Source organism: Microtus oregoni, unplaced genomic scaffold (genome assembly GCF_018167655.1).
Source record: "Microtus oregoni isolate MIOR12 unplaced genomic scaffold, Mior012 000005F_ref0000423, whole genome shotgun sequence".
In the NCBI taxonomy this organism is placed as follows: Eukaryota; Metazoa; Chordata; class Mammalia; order Rodentia; family Cricetidae; genus Microtus; species Microtus oregoni.
Window position 1 is genome coordinate 30,024,480 of NW_024543064.1, and position 19,138 is coordinate 30,043,617.

Below are 19,138 nucleotides of genomic sequence, written 5' to 3' on the forward strand. Positions count from 1 at the left end.
CACTGAGTTATATTTCTAGTCTGAAAAGGAATTTTGGTTTTTTGTGGTGTTGTTTTTTGAGATAGTATCTGTGCATGCCATCTAGGATGTACAAGAACTCACTTTTTAGCCCAGGCTAACCTTGAACACACAATGCACAATGCTTCTGTGATAGCCATGCAGCTTGTTCTTGGGTTAGTTTTTATTATGAGCATGATGCTTATTCTATGTGGTTAACCACACGGGATGCTTCTCTGCATATGATCACGCACTATTTGACTAAATATCTTCCACTTGTTTTAATGGTATGAAACTTAATTAATTATGACATTTTAGATTTATAGATTCAAAGTGTGACATTTGTACTTTAAAACTTCTGGCAGGCTAGCTCAGTGGGTGAGAGTGCTTTTTTTCTGCCAGGCCTGCCTGCTGAGTTCAAGCTTTAGAATGCTATGCTGTCTTTTGTCCTGCATGAGAACTCTTTTGCACAGTTATTCCCCGAATAAATAAAACATGTTTAAATTAGAAGAAACATAAGTTTACAGTTTTAAATTACCTTTAATGTAATTAATCAAATACCTACTGGCAACAAAAGTTGCTCTCAATGAAGTATATTCTGAGTTAAACAGATGAAAAAGTAAATTAGTCAATGTGGCAACCCTGACCTTGGAGTTCCTTTGGAGGCTGAGGATCATTTAAATTTAAGCCTACCAAGTCATGGGTGTCAGTGACAGCCTATCAGCTTTAGAGAGATGGCAGAAAGGAGAAGGTAGGTATTCAGATAAGTTGCTGTTTATCCCAGTGGTGAAATGTTTTCTGCCAGTGTGTTGTGGAAGACAGTATAGGTCCGGTGACCTGACAGGAAATTGTGAAATTGTCACCTAGATTCCTTGTCTTCACTGCAGAGTAAATAAATATCTGCCCTGTTTTCAAGAGAAAGAAGGCTGAAGATCTGTCAAGCCGTTAAAGGAAAATTTGCTGTGCTAAAAATGCTAAAATGCTATTAAACAATTACAGAATGAATATTGGTATTAGTGAACCATTATTACAAACACACACACTTTTTTTTTTCCTGAGGTTTTGTGTAGCCAGGTTGACCTTGAACTCTTGATCTTCCTGCCTTTTCACTTACTGGTTTTGGAATCTGTATCACTTACCAACTTGGACCCCTCCCCCCCCCCCCCCCCCTTTTTTGAGACTGGATTTCACTATGTGTCCATGGCTGGCCTAGAACTCCAAATGTTCCTGTCTCTGCCTCTCAAATTTGAGATTAAAGGTATCTGCTAACATACATAGTAACAATTAATTTTTTTGAAATCCACTAATAACCAAGACCTTATAACATTTTGTATAAAGCTACTCTTTTTTTCAATAATAGATTAACAGAAATTCAAATAATTGGAAATCAGGGCTGGGGTTGAAGTTCAGCAGTAGGATGTTTATGTAACATGCACTATCACCCCCCCAACCCCCGACATTCACCAGTTATTGCCATACAGTAATAATTTTTGTTTGCAATAGTAAGCTTGTCTGTATGAATACTGAGCAGGCATTTAAATGAATGCTGTGTCAGTGGTCTTAAAAAAATTAAGTCTGCTACTGCCAAGATTATTATGTCTGACCATCTTAATTACTAGGACATTTCAGATATTCAATTCAGACATAAATTGTTTGTAATAAGAATTTTGCATGAGGGAACTTCACAAAAACATTTTAAATGTATTTTGGTTCAAAATATCCCAGTAGAAAAGTACAAACTTCCACAAACTCTCCCTTCACTCTTTCTCTTAAACCCTTTTCAGTTTTTTGATACTTAACTAGATTGGGAAGGCAAAGCTTTTTTATTAGCTTCTCTTTTAAATATGTTGCTTTTATTTTAGGAGTCACATGATGCATTGTTGGAATTTGGGAATAATAATCTACAAATACTGGTTCATGTTACAAAAGAAGGAGTATGGAAAAACCCTGTTCTTCTTAAAATTCTCTCTCAACAGCCAGTAGAAACAGAGGAGGGTAAGTCTTAAAACTTTATTAACCATATCAGGTTCTAAGAGAACTGAAATTGGTTATAGATTTGTTTTGTTTGTTTGTTTGGTTCTGTGTAGCGTTGGAGCCTGTTCTGGAACTAACTCTTGTAGACCAGGCTGTCCTTGAACTCACAGAGATCCACCAGCCTCTGCCTCCCAAGAGCTGCACTGCCTGGCGGATTTAAATTTTGTGCCTGGGGTGTTTTGTTTTGTTTCCTTTTGAGTAGTAAAAAATAGTTACTAATAGTTGTGTGTGTTGTGTGGTGGCCCACACTGCAGTCCCCATTGAGATGGAGATTCTCTGTTAGATGGCACTGTGGAGACCAGCCTGTCACGATGAGAACCTGCCTCTAACAAAATAATGCTTCCTGTTGGATCCTTAACTTTTTCCATAAGAATCCTTAGACTTGTGGTGTTGTGAGTATGCCTTTGCACTTGCTTCCTAGTTCAGTCTGTCACGTTGAGTAATGATGCTCGTGCACAGTTTCTGAGAGTAAAAGGGAAGTGGATTTCTAAGGTAACAACATTTCAGAATATCCCAGTTAGCTAACATTGCATTAGGTGTGACTAGTGTGTTTGTATTGTTTAGGCCTTTTTATATAGTAAGAAACGTACATGAGGGTTTTTCCCGCTCTCTGAAATAGAGTTGGGTGGGTACACGGGCTGTAGCATGTGTCTGGAGTTCAGAGGACAGCTCTCTGGACTAGGTTCCTCCTTCTACCTTTTCACTCTGGGGGTCTTGCCTCAGTTTGCCAGGCCATCTTGCCAGCCCTAAGGTGTTCAGATTTTCTATTTGCCATGTCCTTTGATGACTTCTTTGGAAAAAAATAATCTCCCTCTGTAAACGCAGACAAATGGAGACTAGCAAAACACGTTTAGTGTGAAGAAGCTGTTAGAGGTCATACACTACTTAATGGTGGTATATATTCTAGAATGTTAAGTGTTCTCACGCTGTCACCATTCACAGTGGCCTGCTGCAGTCAAGACTGGGAGGAATTTTGAAGGGCTTGAGATTGGGGCTGACTGGCACAGTACAGCATTTTGTTTTACAATAAACTTTTTTTTTTTTTGCTTTTTGTTTTTCAAGACAAGGATTCTCTATAGCTCTGACTTTCCTGAAACTCACTCTGTAGACCAGGCTAGCCTCAAACTCAGAGATCCACCTGCCTATGGTTCCCAAGTGCTGGGATTAAAGGCATGCACCACCACTGTCCAGCGGCCTTGGGTTTTTGATCAGCCTCCCAAGTGTTCAAATTACAAGCCTGTAGAACATTGCCTAGCTAAGAGCTCCTTTTATTTTGCTTTTTAAAGTTTCAGGGGGAGTTTTTTCTTTTGAAAAATTTACATATAGATGGATATGTCTGTGTGGGTTTGTGCATGTAAGTACAGTGCTCAAGGAGACCTGAGTCATTGGATTCACCCGGAGCTAGAGTTCCAGTTGTGAACCATCTGAAGTGAATTCTGGGAATCGACTTTGGTCCTCCGGAAGAGCGTTCTTGTATGCTAGCCACTGAGCACCTCTCCAGCCTTAAGAACTGCTTTTAAATTAAACCTTAAATGTCATTGTTTTCAGATGATAAAGTATAGGTAGGTAAAGTATCACACTGTCGATAACTTTCATTTTCCTCCTTGGCACCTGTGGCTAGGGAGTAAACCCAGGCCTTGCCCATAATTCACAAGTGCTCTACCTACTTACTAAGCTACACTCCCAATCACACTTTTATTTTTATGATTTTTTTTACTTATTTATTTGTGTATATGTGTGCCACAGCATGCACACAGTCCTCATTTGTCGTCACCAGGCATAAACCTAATATCTTGGACATAAAAGATAAATGCTTTACTGTTGAGCTGCCTTTCCAGCCCCTGGATTTCCTTTCAGCAAATACATGTATTGACAAGTAAATTTCCTAAGAAATATGGTAACTTTTTAAGAAAGGAAAAGAAGCTAGGCATGGTGGAGCATACTAATTCCAGCATTAAAAGGCAGGGAGGCAGGTGGATAAACCTTTGTCTTGAGACAGGCAGGGTTTGGTATTAAACTGGAAGAACAATGGTGCTGGCTGGCCAGCAGAGCTCTGGAGATCTGCCCGTCTCCAAACCTCAGTGGTAGGGTCACTAACACATGCCCACCTTTTACGTGAGTGCTGCGATCAAACGCCAGTCCTCATGCCTGCAGAGCAAGTGCTTTTATCCAATGAGCATCTCCTCAACCTTTAAAGGATATTTTTTATGATTTTTTTAAAAAAAAATTTCTATGTATTGTTTTGTCTGCATATATATCTGTGTGAGGGCACTAGAGTTATAAGCAGTTGTGAGCTTCCATGAGAATTGAACCTGGGACTTCAGAAAGAGCATCTAATGCTAAGACTGAGCTGTGTTAAAATTGAAAGGAGGATCTGGAGATACAGCACAGTGATAGAGCTGCTTACCTAGCAAACTTGAAGCAGTGGACCTAGCCTCCCCCCCCCCCATCACCACATACACACAAGTTACAGTAATTGCTTAACCATTGTAATGAATTGAGTAGATCGATTTTTTTTCTCCTAGAAATAACAACAGTGATACTTAGAGGGCCTGTTCTGTGTTGATATCTCATCTATAGGCAGTTGAGAGCTCACACATGTCCAAGACCATGTAGTTAAAATTGAGGTAGGTTCAAACATCTTTAAAAGTATCTTTAAAAAGTGATTGTAATCCCAGCACTTGGGAGGCAGAGACAGGCGGATCTCTGTGAGTTCGAGGCCAGCCTGGTCTACCAAGGGAGTTCCAGGACAGGCTCCAAAGCTACAGAGAAACCCTGTCTCGAAAAACCAAAAAAAAAAAAAAAGTGATTTTAAAGGTACGTGAATAAAGGTTAATTGCTGTGTTCATGGTGCTTAGTTCTGTAGAGAATACAGAAGTTAGCCCAGCATTGTATGGATCACATTGTATTTGGTAGCAGAAGAGCACAGATGTTGTCATGTTTATTCTATGCTTGATTTTGTGCTGTTTCTTTATTGTGCTACCCTTGTTTCATATATGAGTCTGTGATCCCCTTGAGGCAAATGAATTTTTACCAACATTTTGTAGATGAAAAGTTTGAACTTCAGAGTGATCAGTGAATTTGTGTCAGAGTCAGGCTGAATTCTCAGATGTTGATTTTGAAATCTATACTCTAACCCTGCCCCTACATTACCACCCCTTATTCTACATTTACAGGGAAATCTTAGTGTACGAAGAAGTAGAAAGTAGTGTGCAAAATTAGCAGTGCTGTGGGCTTCAAGGTAACATTCAAGTGTGTTGCCTTGTATAAGATTCATAAGCTGTTCATAGCCTGGGAAGGCAGATGGCTCAGGGTCTGATGTTAGGTCAGAATGGGAGGAGACAGGGCAGTAATGAAAAGGGTTTTGAAGAGCCACAAGATCGGGACAAGTAACTCAGTGGTTCCCTGAGGAAAGGAGGAGCACAGAAGAATGTTATGTAGTTGTTTTGTTCTTTGAATAATTGACATAATATTACTGAAAATAATAAAGAACTAATGATGTGGAAGCTATGGTTATGAATTATTTTGTGGATTTTAATGACTATGACTCTAAAATAGAAAAGGCTAAGGGGTAAATGTGATGTTTTTCCTCCATGACTTTTGACTTGGGCTGAATTTTATAGACTTTAAAGCCAAAAACATATACTAAAATCCAAGTTCTGCCTGCTAAATCTAACGTTTCCAGAATTGGAATTCTGAAGTAGTTTAATATAGGTATAACTTCTGTAGAATCGTTTAGCGTATGGGCCAGAACTGTTGAACAAAACCTTCATCCTGGTAATTCCACTTTTTGGGCTTTGATTTATTTTTTTGTTTTGGTTTTGTTTGTTTGTTTGTTTTAATACGCTCACTGGTGAAGTGACCTGTGCACATCTTTGTGAATTGTATCATTATTGATGACTACTAAAGATTAGAAACAATGTAAATGGAGCAGTTAGGGGATCTTCAAGGTGAATTATAGTGAGGTTCTATTCGGTTGATAACAATAGTAAGGCAATTAATTCTAAGGGTAGAAAAAGATCATAAATTTAGTTCATCAAGAAAGGGATCATTTCTGGAAGGTACAGAAAAAGTTGAAAAGAATTGTTTCTCTGGGAGGGAAACTAGAGCACTGATGTCAAAATAAGAGAATTTTGTTTGTTTCTTGCTTTAAAAAAAAAAAAACGAATTTTGCAGTCTGGAGAGATGGCTCAGTGGTTAAGCGCACTTGTTGCTCTCAAAGAGGACTTACTTAGGTTTGCTTCCCAGCTTATACGTGGTGGCTCACAACTCTAACTTTCAGATACGGTATGTGTAAATATATAAATCTGAGACTGAGGCAACTGCATCTCTATGAGTACAAGACTGCATAGCAGTACAAGGTCTGCATAGCAAGCTCCTGAGCCACCTGGGGCTGCATAATGAAGCCCTGTCTCAAAAAAAGAAAAAGAAAGAAAGAAAAGAAGAAAAAAAAGCTTTGCCCTATAGTGTGCATGAAGGCTTTCCCCGAAGTGTTGGTCTTGATTCGGCTCCCCTGCTAGTATTATACGCAGGCACCACCATGCTTGGCTTGTACAATGATTTTAGCTGTGTGTGTATATTCACATTGTTCATACATATATAGATAGTGAGTTTCCTTATTTTTAAATTACCTTTAAAAAGTAATTTAAAAACCAGGGGGACTTCAACAGAGGGGAGTTAGAAAAAAATTAAAGAAATGATGGTACTCTCTTTTAATCTTAACAAAGGCAAGTGAATCTCTGAGCCCAGGGCCCAGGCTAGCCAGGGATATACAGTGAGACCTTGTATCAAAACAAAATATTTCTAAAGAGTGCCATCTCCAGACCTATTAAATCAGAATCTACATTTAAATAAGCTCCCTGGGTGTCTTAGAAAGCATTCTCAAGCCTGAGAAACAGTGTCTTGGATTAACCACCTAAGGCTGTCTTTTAGCTTGCTTTAGAAACAGTGTCTTGGATTAACCACCTAAGGCTGTCTTTTAGCTTGCTTGAATGTTGCATTTCAGCCTCTGTTCTTTAGGTGACACTGAGTAATGCCACAGACTTGTTGAGTGCTTCGTGAAGTTGAGGTCTTGGCTGAGCGCTGTAATTTAGTGCTCCGAGCAGCATTTTCCAAAGTGTGTACTAAGCCAGGGATATGTATTTTACAAGGACTAATATTCACAAAAGGGTTCTCTGGTCAAATCAGCTTGGGAAACAATGGACTAAATACACATGAACAGTTTAGTCATTGCAGGACTGTTCAAAGATTTGACCAAGGAATCCTTTTTTTTTCTAGGACTATCTCTCAGGTCTTTTGGTCGGTGGAACACACTTTGAGAAATGCCTGGTTTAGAGGAAACAGCACCACTGGCTTTGGAATCCTTGGCAAGTTACCTAACTTCTCTGAATGTTAATGTTTCTAACCTTAATCTGTGGACATTACTTGCCTTGGTGGTGGTGTGAAGAATAAATGAGGTATATGAGAACATTTAGCTTAAAACTTGGCACCTCATACTTGTCCAATTGGTAGTTGTTAATATTGTATAGGTCAGTTATTGCATTTTCTTGAATTTATTTACTCTTATGGTTGACTTTTCTTTACTGGACTTATTAGTAAGTGAGGGGGGAGGTGATTAAATAATTTAAAATATTAAAAGTTTAATAAGTTTGTTTAGAATAAAGCTAATTATAGAAATTGTTAGCTTTATTTTCCTCTTGCTTCTGTTAGAGTTGTCTAGAGACTAGAATAAATACTCACTTATAGCAACTCCCAGTTTAGTAACAGGCAAACTGGAGGTGGAGGCAGGCAGGAAGGAGAATCAGGAGTCAAAGGTCATCTTCAGCTGTGTAGTGAGCTTAAGGCCAGCCTGAGCTCCATCAGACTGTCTCAGAAGAAAAAAGACAAAAGCAACGAAGAAAGATGAGAGGTGTCATCACCACTCTGGCATGTGGTATATTGTCATACTATTGCATTTTTCCTTTCTTCTAGTTAACAAATTGATTGCACAAGAAGGACCTTCCTTTCTACAAATGCGAATCAAACATTTGTTGAAATCTAACTGCATCCCCCAAGCCACTGCTTTATCAAAACTGTGTGCAGAGTCTAAAGAACTTTCCCAGGTGTCATGTTTTCAGCAAGCCTATGTCACATGCTTATGTTCCATGCTTCCCAGCGAAGAGGCTATCCAGGAGGTGAGTACATTAGGTAACTCTTCAGTCTTGCTACAGATGCAAGGTTAAGTACAGACATTGCATCATTTGTTTCCTCTTGTCAGAGTGAAAGCCAGGATTCATCTTTTAGGCTGTGAAAAGTCATGCTTTAGCTATATGTTTAACTCTTCTTCAGATTAAATATGAAGTTAGTTATGGGTGTAGGTGGTTTTTTATAGAAGGGGACTCAGAATGTACAAATGATGTTTACAGGTGTTTGAGTGATGGTCTATTCTGGAATCTTTAGATGTGAAAACAGCTTTTCTTCTTACAGTACTAATCTTACTGAATTTGGGCAATTAATAAATAATAGGTCAAGAAATAATCCAAGGAGAGTGGGACTTAGTTTCAATTTAGCAGTTTGTGTGTTTACCTCTATGACACACAAATGCAGAATTCTAAATTCAATTCTGTGAATTGTGCTTTAATAATAATTAACTGGTCAAACAGGATACCATGGAACATAATATAAATATACATGGTTGAGTCTTTAAAAGCTATTTTATGTTGCATCATTTTTAATGAATCTGAATCAGTTTTCTTAGATAATTTATAATTAGTTCTCTCCAAATGTTTAATAAATCACACAGAAAAAAAAATAGGAATGCTTAGGCTTTACTCCATTGCCTTTACTCTGCTGCCAGGTCAGATTTGACCCATGAATTCTTACTTCTACACTGAAGCATCTTTTTTTGTTTATAATTGTGCATGTGTGATGTATTTTTTTGAGCATTTATGCCATGACACTCATGGGGGGGCCAATTTTGGCGTTCTTCACCTGGGTTCCAGGGAGCTCAGATCATAGGATTGTGTGGCAGGTGCCTTTCCCTGCTGAGCCAGCTGCCAGCCCTGTCCTAAAGTAAGTTAGTTAGTTAGTTAGCTCCTTCCTTCCTTCCTTCCTTCCTTCCTTCCTTCCTTCCTTCCTTATTTTATGTGCCTTGTTGTGAGGGTGTTGGGTCCCCTGGAAGTAGGGTTACAGACAGTTGTGGGTTGTCGTATGGATGCTCAGAGTTGAACCCCAATCCTCTTGAAGAGCAGCCATTGTTCTTAACCTTTGAACCATCTCTTCAGCCCCTAAAGTTGCTTAATAAATGTAGGTATCTCAAAGATCAGATTCCCTAATAGTTCCTAAATTTAAAAATTTTACCTCTCTCCTGTTCTCTTCCCTTCATTCTCTTTATTCTATGGACTTTGCCAGCACCAGCCAGAATGTAATGTTCACGTTTTCACCCTGCCTCATCCCCATCATATAATCCTCTCCATACTCTGCTTCTTGGTAGTCAGTTGCTGTTTGTGGCATATACTCCTCATGTCCTCTGTTGTTCTTGTCCTTAATTGTATCTGACTACCTTCAGTCTTTACCTCCTCTGTTAGATTTACCAGCATCCACAGGGTCAGCCAGGTTGAGAAAAGCCTGCCTCCTAATTTCCGTTTCCATCAGTTGTACTATATGTACCGTAGTCTGCTTACTACCTCACTGTCTTAGGAAATCTCTCTCTCTGAAACCTGTTGGAGAGGAGCTTCTCCTGTTCTGTAGAAACTGAGGTACTTTGAAGAGATTTTCTGTAAGCACCTTCTGAATGTCTGTTCATCTCTGTGACTATGAATACACACCTCTTTTATTATTAGAGATAGAATACTTCTTCGGACTAACTTCTTGTGTACCAGAGCTCATCCATTCTTCGCCGTCCTGGTGGATAATCTGATAGTTCTTCTCCATTCTATTAGAAATCTTTTGTGCCCACTTCCTCTTACAGTGACATTCTAATTTCTTGCCTGGCTTACTCAGCCTCACCCTAGCGAGAGGATAACAGGTATGTACCACTATGGCTGGTTTTGTGGTACTCAGTACTAAACCAAAGGCTTCATGCTAGGCGAACATGATACAAACTGAACTACACTCTAAGCCCTATCACCTTATATTTTCAGTGTGAATTCACTCTGGAATATTTTTCTCCTCTTAGGACATTCGTGTTCATTCTTTCTCAATCTCTTCACCCCTAGTCTCCCTGACTGAGTTTCATATAGCCTGGGTTGGCCTTGAACTCTTGGTCCTCCTGCCTCCAGCTTCAGTGCTAGGGTCACAGGTATGTTCTACCAAACCCAGTTTTACTCAGTACTGATGGAGGTCAGACACAGGGCTTTGTATATGCTAGGCAAACACTCTACCAATTGAACTAGCTATATTCCCTAGTACCACCTCTCCCGCGCCTTGAACTTGTGATTCTCCTGCTACCCCATCCAGCTATGACTTTTCCATTTCCCTTTTTGATACAGGATCTCTCTATGTAGCCCCTGCCAACTTGGAATTCAACAAAGATCCACCTGCCTCTGCCTCCCCAGTACTAGGATTAAAGACACGGGCTACCACTCCTAGCCCTGACTATGACAGTCTAATATGACATTTGAGTCCCAGCCAGTCACATCACTGAATGAATCAGTGGTGCTTTTTGAGACCCCCCCCCTCACTAGTCTGTCTCCTTGACTTTGGTTTGTTTTGGTTTTCGAGACAGGGTTTCTCTAGCTTTGGAGCCTGTTCTGGAACTAGCTCTTGTAGACCAGGCTGACCTCGAACTCACAGAGATCTGCCTGCCTCTGCCTCCCAAGTGCTGGGATCAAAGGTGTACACTGCCACCGCCTGCCTGTCACCTTGACTTTTACTCCTAGGGTTTTTACTTGTCTTCTTGAGGTCCATACACTTCGACTTCCTAACTCTTAGTGATTGTGCCTTCTCAGTTTGGCTGTGCTTTCCCTTGGTTAAGTGCTGCAGTACCCTGTTGAGTCTTCTCTTTTTTCTGGACTTCTTTTATGGTCCCATATAGTCTAAAAGTTTTAGATACCAACTGTGATCTGAATCCCAAATGTCTTTTCTCTACCATAGTCTTCTCTAAACCTAGCCCTCATTACCATTCCAGCTTATATAATTAGTATCTCAGATCTAACATGCCCATAACTAAGTTTCTGATAATACTATTAGGACCTTGATTGCCTTTATGATTTTCTGAGCTTTAGTTTAGTTTGAGTTTTGAGACAGGTTATTACTGTTGCCCAGGCTGGTCTTTGGAGCTCATTGTAGCTCATCCTGGCCACCAGTTCACAATACTCTGGCCTCCACATCCCTAGTGAGGGGATTGTAGAGGCATGTCACCATAACTTGTCTTGAGCTTGCTTTTAAATCGGAAAAGGGAGAAAGTATATTTCAGTGTTACGCATTTGCCTAATATTGATTAAGGCCTCTGGACTGATTCTCAGTATAGCTAGAAGTAAACCAGTGAGTGAAGTTAGTTGTCTTTCATTTATATATGGAGGCTCTCCATATTGAAGGTGGAAAGACTCAATGAATACATAGCTCCTTGTAGATGAGGCATGCTGTATACTTTATCAAATTTCACCTCTCTGACAAAGCTCCCTTTTGTTCATAAAGGAAAGGGAAGTTTCAATTAAGAAATATGTTGGATACTATAAAGTTAAACTAGTTAATAATGCTGGAGTTTAAACCAAGTTAGGGGTACTGTTAGTAGTACTATATTGAAAATATAAGGTGATGGGACTTATATGTAGTTCAGTTTGTATCATGTTCGCCTAGCATGAAGCCTTTGGTTTAGTACTGAGTACCACAAAACCAGCCATAGTGGTACATACCTGTTATCCTCTCGCTAGGGTGAGGCTGAGGCAGAAAGATAGATTTAAGATCATTTTCTTCTTCAACAGGTTTGAGGACAGCTTGGTATGCACGAGAGCCTGTATAATAGTAATAATAACAATAATAATATATTTATTGGTCTTGTTGATCTATATCTGATAGTTCATTTCAGATACATGTGGGGAATTGGAGAGGCAAGGATGAATATCAGAAATTCTGAACTGTTGTGTGCAGTTTCACTCATAGCCTCTGCATTTTATTATGCAGAAGTAGCCAGAAAAATTTCTTAAGCATTTAGGTAAGGCAATTTTCTGCTTAGAACCATCCAATAATTTTCCATTTTCCTCATAATAAATCCAGAAACCTTTATTCTATTTGATGGCCATGGTCTATTTTTCTGACTATCTTGCACAACTTAATGTTTACTGCTCTTAAGCTACCTTGTCTCTCCAGTTTAAAAGCAAGCCAATGTCATCTTGCCATAGAGCTTGCAAGTCACCCTGCATGGTTTACCTTCTTGTCCCATATTACCCATCATGGTGTTATATGAAGCAATGCCCGAGAGACTGCTCAGATGCTCCACCAGATGGCTGGTGGGCAGAGGCACTTGCCTACCTAATACTATGGTGGGAAGAGAGAACCAACTCATAAAAGTTGTCTTCTAATCTCCACATGTGCTCCAGACTGCACACACACAAATTAAAAAGAAATTTTAAATAAAGTTCATACCCCGTATTCCCTCTTCTACTCCATTTTCAGTAAATACTTCCTATAATGCGGTGCTGTCAAACCAGCTTCTCTTTGTTTGACTCCTATACCAGTGCCTGGGTCAGTAGTTATCTGAAGTGGCTAAACTGACCTGTGACTTGTAATCCAAGACCCATTTCTGTTTCCCAGCTGTCCAGAACTGAATAATACAGAAACTGTATTCATTACTACACTGTTTGGCCAGTGGTTTAGGGCATTCCTAGCTAGCTCTTACATCTTAAATTAACGTATTTCTATTAATCTGTATATCGCCACAAGGCTGTGGCTTACTGGTAATGTTCTGACATATTTCTCCTTCAGTAGCTACATGGCAAGTCCTCAGCTCCACCTACTCTCTATTTCTGCTCACATTTCCCGCCTGGCTTTACTCTGCTAAGCCATTGGCCAAAACAGCTTTATTCGCCAACCTTTAAAAGCAAGACATCCCACATCATCTCATAGTTCGTTATGTCTTGCTTCTTGAGCAGCTACATGGTGTCTGCCTGACTCTGTCTTCTTTTCTCTTCTATCTCTGCTTGGTTTTCCCATCTTGTTATATTCTGCCCTGCCATAGGCCAAAGCAGCTTCTTTATTAAACAATGGTAATAAAACATTTCCCTAGCATACAGAGGGAACTCCCACATCAGTGACTCATGACTTATGGCCCTGTTGGGAGAAGCTTTTCAACCACGTTGTTGAAATTTAAAGTGTTTCTTACAGGACTGACTCCCATAGCCTGTCCTTCCATCCTGACTCCCATCAACCTTCCTACCGACTTCTGGTCTTTGTTGTTACTGTTAGCATTTACATGCTCTTTATCCTGGGATGTTGCTTAGCAATATCCCAGTGGGGGCAGTGTAACCTATTAACCTCTTTCATAGTCTCTTATATCTGGGAAGATTGTCTGGTGTGTAGTATGTGGATAGTGAGAGAGTGTTGGTCATCGTTGTTTTGGGCTGTGGTTCCCTAGACTGTCCCAGATGGCATACAAACATGTAACAGCTGTTTGGTGCTATGGGCACCTGAATATAGTTTTCCTAAATGAAGATTGTCTCAATGACTTTTTACATGTTTTAATTAATTGGGCATTATGGTCATAAAGAAATCAAAGGCCTAACTACTTCAACACCATTTGTCTTTTCGCACTTCCCACTACAACTTTTAAGGTGCTGACTTTTTTTTTAAGTGCTGTGTTGTATGGGCCTCCCTGCTCCCCAATCTTTAAAATGTTTTTTTTTTTTATGGTTTATTTAACTTTATTTTATCTGCATTGGTGTGAAGGTGTCAGATCCTCTGCAACTGGATCTTCAGACAGTTGTGAGCTGCCATGTGGGTGCTGGGAATTGAACCCGGGTCCCCTGGAAGAGCAATCAGTACTCTTAACCACTGAGCCAGCCCTCCAGCCCCCTTTAAAATGTTTTTGAAGAATTTATTTGTCCATGAGCGTGTGTGTGTGTATGACCAGCTCATTCATATACATACACACGCATATATATGTATATATATACATACACACACATATATGTATGTATAGCCTAATTGGTGAGTTGCTGAGCCATGAGAGACCCAGTCTCAAAAGAGGTTGGTCGTACTCATGAGGATGACACCCAAAGTTGTTCTCCAACCTGTACGTGGACACATTTAAAAGAATCAATTCTGACATACCATAGACACAACAAATATAGACTCTATATAATAAAGAATTCTTTGGATCTAGCATGCAATACTATTAAGAAGACAAGATGCCAGTTTGGGCTATATAACAAGAAACTGTCTTAAGGAAATAGAGGAAAGGGTAATATTGCCATATACATAGAGATAATTGACCTCGTCTGAGTTCATCTGCATTTTTTTAAACATACAATTGTTTGCGTGTGTGTTTGTGTTTGTGTATGTTTGTTTACACTATTGGATAAGTTCAGGACCTGATATTAACTGGAATATTTTGTGTTCAGGAAACATAAAATTAAGAAACAGCCATTAATCTCTATATTTGAAACTTGCCAGAAGAACTCAGAAACAGTAGCAAAAAGTCTAACCTTGGATTTGATTCCTCCTCGTTCTATAACATTTCTTTAACCTTGATCATAATTTAAACCTACTTTGATTCTAGCATTGTATTAAGCATTGGCAAATGCAGAAGAGGATATAGCATGTTTGCCAGATGCTAACTATTAGGCTACTGCTGTGCTCAGAACAAAAGTAGGTATGGAAACTATCCGTGTAAATGCCATTTAAGGACTCTAACAAAACTGCTGCCTGAGTTGGACCTTGAAGTAAGGGTAGATTGGTGGATAGCTGTGTTAAGAACAGCTGGCTGGTACTAAGACATAGCAATTAACTTGTGCTTTCAGGAACTCACTAGAAAACACCTGTGTAAGCCAGAGCATGTGTGCTAAGGTCTTGTGAGAAATAAGATCTGTTGGTTTGGGGAAAGCAGGTCTTCAGAAATTAATGGTTTTAAGCTTAGGTTGGATGAGGTTTAAACAAGTTATGGTAGCTATCGTGATATTTTAGGGGAAGTTTACTGAAAGAGTAGTGTATTGGGGTTATGACAAGAGATTGTGAAAAACAACAGCACTCACAGGGCAGAACTAGGGGGTAATATACAGATATGACTTCAAGATACTCAGAATAATAGTATGTGGTAGTGCACACCTATAATCCTAGCACTCTGGAGTTGGAACCGGTGTGACCTTCTTAAAAAGACACACTCCTTAGATTAGGGATACAGCTGGGGAAGTGATTCATTTGGTGACGTGCTGAGGACGTGAATTCAGTCTTCAGAACACAGTTTTTTGTTTTTTTTTAAATGTTTGCCTTGGGATTTTTATTGCTGTTTAGAGACACCTTGGCTACTCTTAATAAAGAAAACATTTAATTGGGCTGGCTTATAGTTTCAGAGGGTTAGTCCGTTGTCATCATGGTGGGAAACATGGTAACACACAGCAGACATGGTGCTGGAGGAGCCAAGTGTTCTACATCTGGATCCACAGGCAACAGGAAGAGAGGGAGACATTGGGCCTGGATTGAGTATCTGAAACCCCAAAGCCCAATGGCACACTTCATCCAACAAGGCCACACTTCGTAATAGTGTCACTACCCATCACATGGATGTTAGTGCACACTTACAATCCTTGCACTGAGGAAGTGGAGATAGGTGGACTCCTGGAGTTTGTTGGTCAGCCAGGGCAAGTCCCAGGCCAGGCTAGAACCAGTCACAGAAAAAAGGTGGTACTTGATGAGTGAGTGACACTGGAAGATTGTTCTCTAGCCTTCTGTATGCCTGCATATACCCAAAAGAGGCACATAAAGCTTGAGACGTGAGGGTGCTGGCCCTGTGCTGCTGAGATGACAGAGGAGTGGAGAAGCCAGGAAGGTCCAGGAAGAGTCAGAGCTGTGGGTGGCTGTTGTAATGGTGCCGCAGTTGAACCTTGTAGCTGTCAGCTTCGTTTGATCTGTGATCTTTCCTAGTTTACTAATAACAAATTAAGGAACTAGGTTATAACTGCTGTGCTATGCTCCTCAAACCAAGTAAGTAAATGGGATTTTTTCCTGGAATTACTTAATTGGTTCCTTTTGCTAGTTGCTGAGTTTGCCGGGAACTGCTGTGGGAAACAGGTTTGCTGCTGCTCTACAGTGTATCTGGATTGGCAGACTGCTTGATGAGAGGATATGTATGAAAAATGTGTCATTAGGCAGTTTCATCTTTGTGCCAGCATTGCATTGCAGTTACATAATCGGGACAGCATTAACCTACTACCCACCCACATAGGCTATTTAGCAGATACTATCATATGCAGTCTGATTAAACTTTATATGGCATGTTATTGTATCTGTTTTGTGTTTGCTTACCTCAGATAGCGTTGAACATTCTGTGTAATCTAGGCTGACTTCAAACTCTCGTTTCTCGGCCTCCTAAATACAATTACTATAGGCACGCACCAACATTTCCACCTCAGTTTTTGAGTTTTTTTGATGCAGTTACTCTTAGCTCTTGCCTGTCTCTAGCTGCTTTTGTGCTACAGTGGTAGGATGCTTACAGCAGAAACTTGTTTGCTAAAGGCTGCAATTATTGTTTGTCCCCCTTTTCCAAAAACATTTATAGACTCATAAAATACTGATATTTGTCGCCACCATCAGATGACAGTCTCCATGACTACAATTAGTCCTCTATACTCTGCCAGTGATGAAATTGAAGCCAATGTGGTAATGTCCCCAAAGCCCTATAGGTATTATGCTAATGATAGTCTGAAGTCAAATTAAAAGGTAGTTCAGCTGGCTCCTTGGTGATTTTTTTTCTACTGTATGATATATATTCAATAGGTAGATAGAGAATAGCAGTGTCTCTCCCTGCCCCTTTTTAACATTGAGAATTGGATCCAAGGGTTTCATACATACTAAGCAAATATGCAGATAAGTAGTTTTAAGTATTTCTTGTAATGTGGACTAATTTGTTAAATTTATTGTCACACAAAATTATTTTAAAAGAAGCTCTGATTTTTTTATCTAGTGATGCTTTATTTTGCAGTCAACAGTAGAATTATAAAGAGCCTTTAGTTTGGAAACTAATGATGACTTGCTGCATGTTCAGTAATTGGTGTTTTTAGTCAGCATATGTTCTAATACAGCATAGTTTTTACTTTTTCAGCTTTCAGGAGAAGAGTTAAATTAACCTGAGCAACAGCTGGGAATAAAAGTTCTTTGTATGTTGGCACCTGTGGGTATCCTAGTAATGGGTGTGTGTAATGAGAAACCTCTGCTGGGGACCATTTTGCCAAACACAATTAAGATTAATTGACTGAGTTATGTGAAAGCCAAAATTCATTGCTGGTACATAGTTAGGCAAATTAGGAACTGAAGATCTAAAAAACAATACTTTGGAATCTGGAGTTCAAGGTTGAAACCATTTGTATAGAATTAAATGAGTTGTCATTGGTACTAATGAAAATGTTTTTTAGATTTTTTTATGTATATTTTTAAATGAGTGCTGTGACTGCATGCATGTATGTGTACCACATGCATGTCAGTGCTTGTGGAGGTCAGAAAAGACTGTCACACTCTGGAACTGGATTGTGAGCCGCCATGTAGGTACTGGGAGATGAACTTGGGCATTCTGAAAGAGCAGCTTATGCTCTCAACTGCTGGGATATCTCTCCAGTCCCTAATTAAAATTTATTAGATTACATGTATTTATTTTCTTATTTATTTGTGCACGCACGTGTGCGCACATATGCATTTGTGTGCCTGGCATGTTCCTTGGTACGCAGTGTAGAGGTCAGAAGACAACTTCGGGAGTCCATTTTCTCATTCCACATTTGTGTGTGAATGGATTTTTCAATGAAAGTAACAAAGGTCAAGTCTATCTTTCTTTCTTTTTTTTTTTATTTACTTATTTATTTAGTATACAATATTCTGTCTGTGTGTATGCCTGCAGGCCAGAAGAGGGCACCAGACCTCTTTACAGATGGTTGTGAGCCACCATGTGGTTGCTGGGAATTGAACTCAGGACCTTTGGAAGAGCAGGCAATGCTCTTAACCTCTGAGCCATCTCTCCAGCCCCTCAAGTCTATCTTTCTATATTTTTTCATTATTAAAAGGGCAAATCGTTGCAAGGACAATGTTTCAAATGTGAAATGCTTATATTACTTTTAAAGAAACAGAAGCCCTACCAACAGAGGTCCTGGGAAAAGTAGTAGCTCAGTGTCGATCTGTAAATTAACTGCATATTTCCTGAGTGTTGTGGTTGGTAGGCACAGTAGCAGTTACTTACCTCTTCTCTTGATGGAGACAAGGAAATGTAAACAGGATCTAATTTACTCAGCAGGCTAACTAGCCCTGTTGGGAAATGGCACTGTCACTAGTATAAATGATAAACAGCAAATACTTTAAACGGGACCCAGTGGGAATTCAGTTTGGGAGTAGAAAAGTAAACAGGAGCATAGAAATTCTGGGTATAGCTTTAGATTAAATATAAATTAAATTAAAACAAAAACAGAACAAGGAGTTGATAGAAAATGTTCAAAAATATGTATGTGTGTCTATAAAATTCTGTTTAATTTTTTTGAGACAAGGTCTTAACTATGGCACCGTGGCTGGCTTTAAAAGCTGTGTTGATCAGGCTGGTCTTGAACTCATAGAGAGCCAACTGATCAGATTAAAGGCGTGAGCCACCACTACTCCTAACTTTAAAATTACAGTCTTTCGGGATTTCCACTGCTCTGCCTCCCAAGTGCTGGGATTAAAGGTTTGCTCCCACTGCCCAGCTAAAATTGCAATCTTAATACTTATATTTTTTCCATATGGTCATATGGGGAAATAAGTATAATCAAGTAATACACTAAGATAAAAAAGTTGTGAAGAATTGAAGACTTACCTATTTAATGTTTTATAAGTAGAGTTTCTCTAAATAGTTTTTAACCCAGGGCCTGGTGCCTGCTAGGTAATTGAGCTACCACGGGGCTATGTCCCCAGCCCTAAGCAGTTTTGAAGAGGCGTTTTCCTAGGGCTTGATACATGTCTGTAC

General features: G+C 39.6%; 1 protein-coding gene across 1 annotated transcript in view; it reads left to right on the top strand.

Moving 5' to 3' along the window:
- Rlf (RLF zinc finger) overlaps window positions 1–19,138 on the top strand; it is a 71,008-nt gene that overhangs the window by 32,651 nt on the left and 19,219 nt on the right. The window contains exons 4-5 of the mRNA XM_041651908.1: window positions 1,860–1,992; window positions 8,002–8,204. Of these exons, the coding sequence (XP_041507842.1) occupies window positions 1,860–1,992; window positions 8,002–8,204 (336 nt within the window). The remainder of the gene's footprint in view (window positions 1–1,859; window positions 1,993–8,001; window positions 8,205–19,138) is intronic.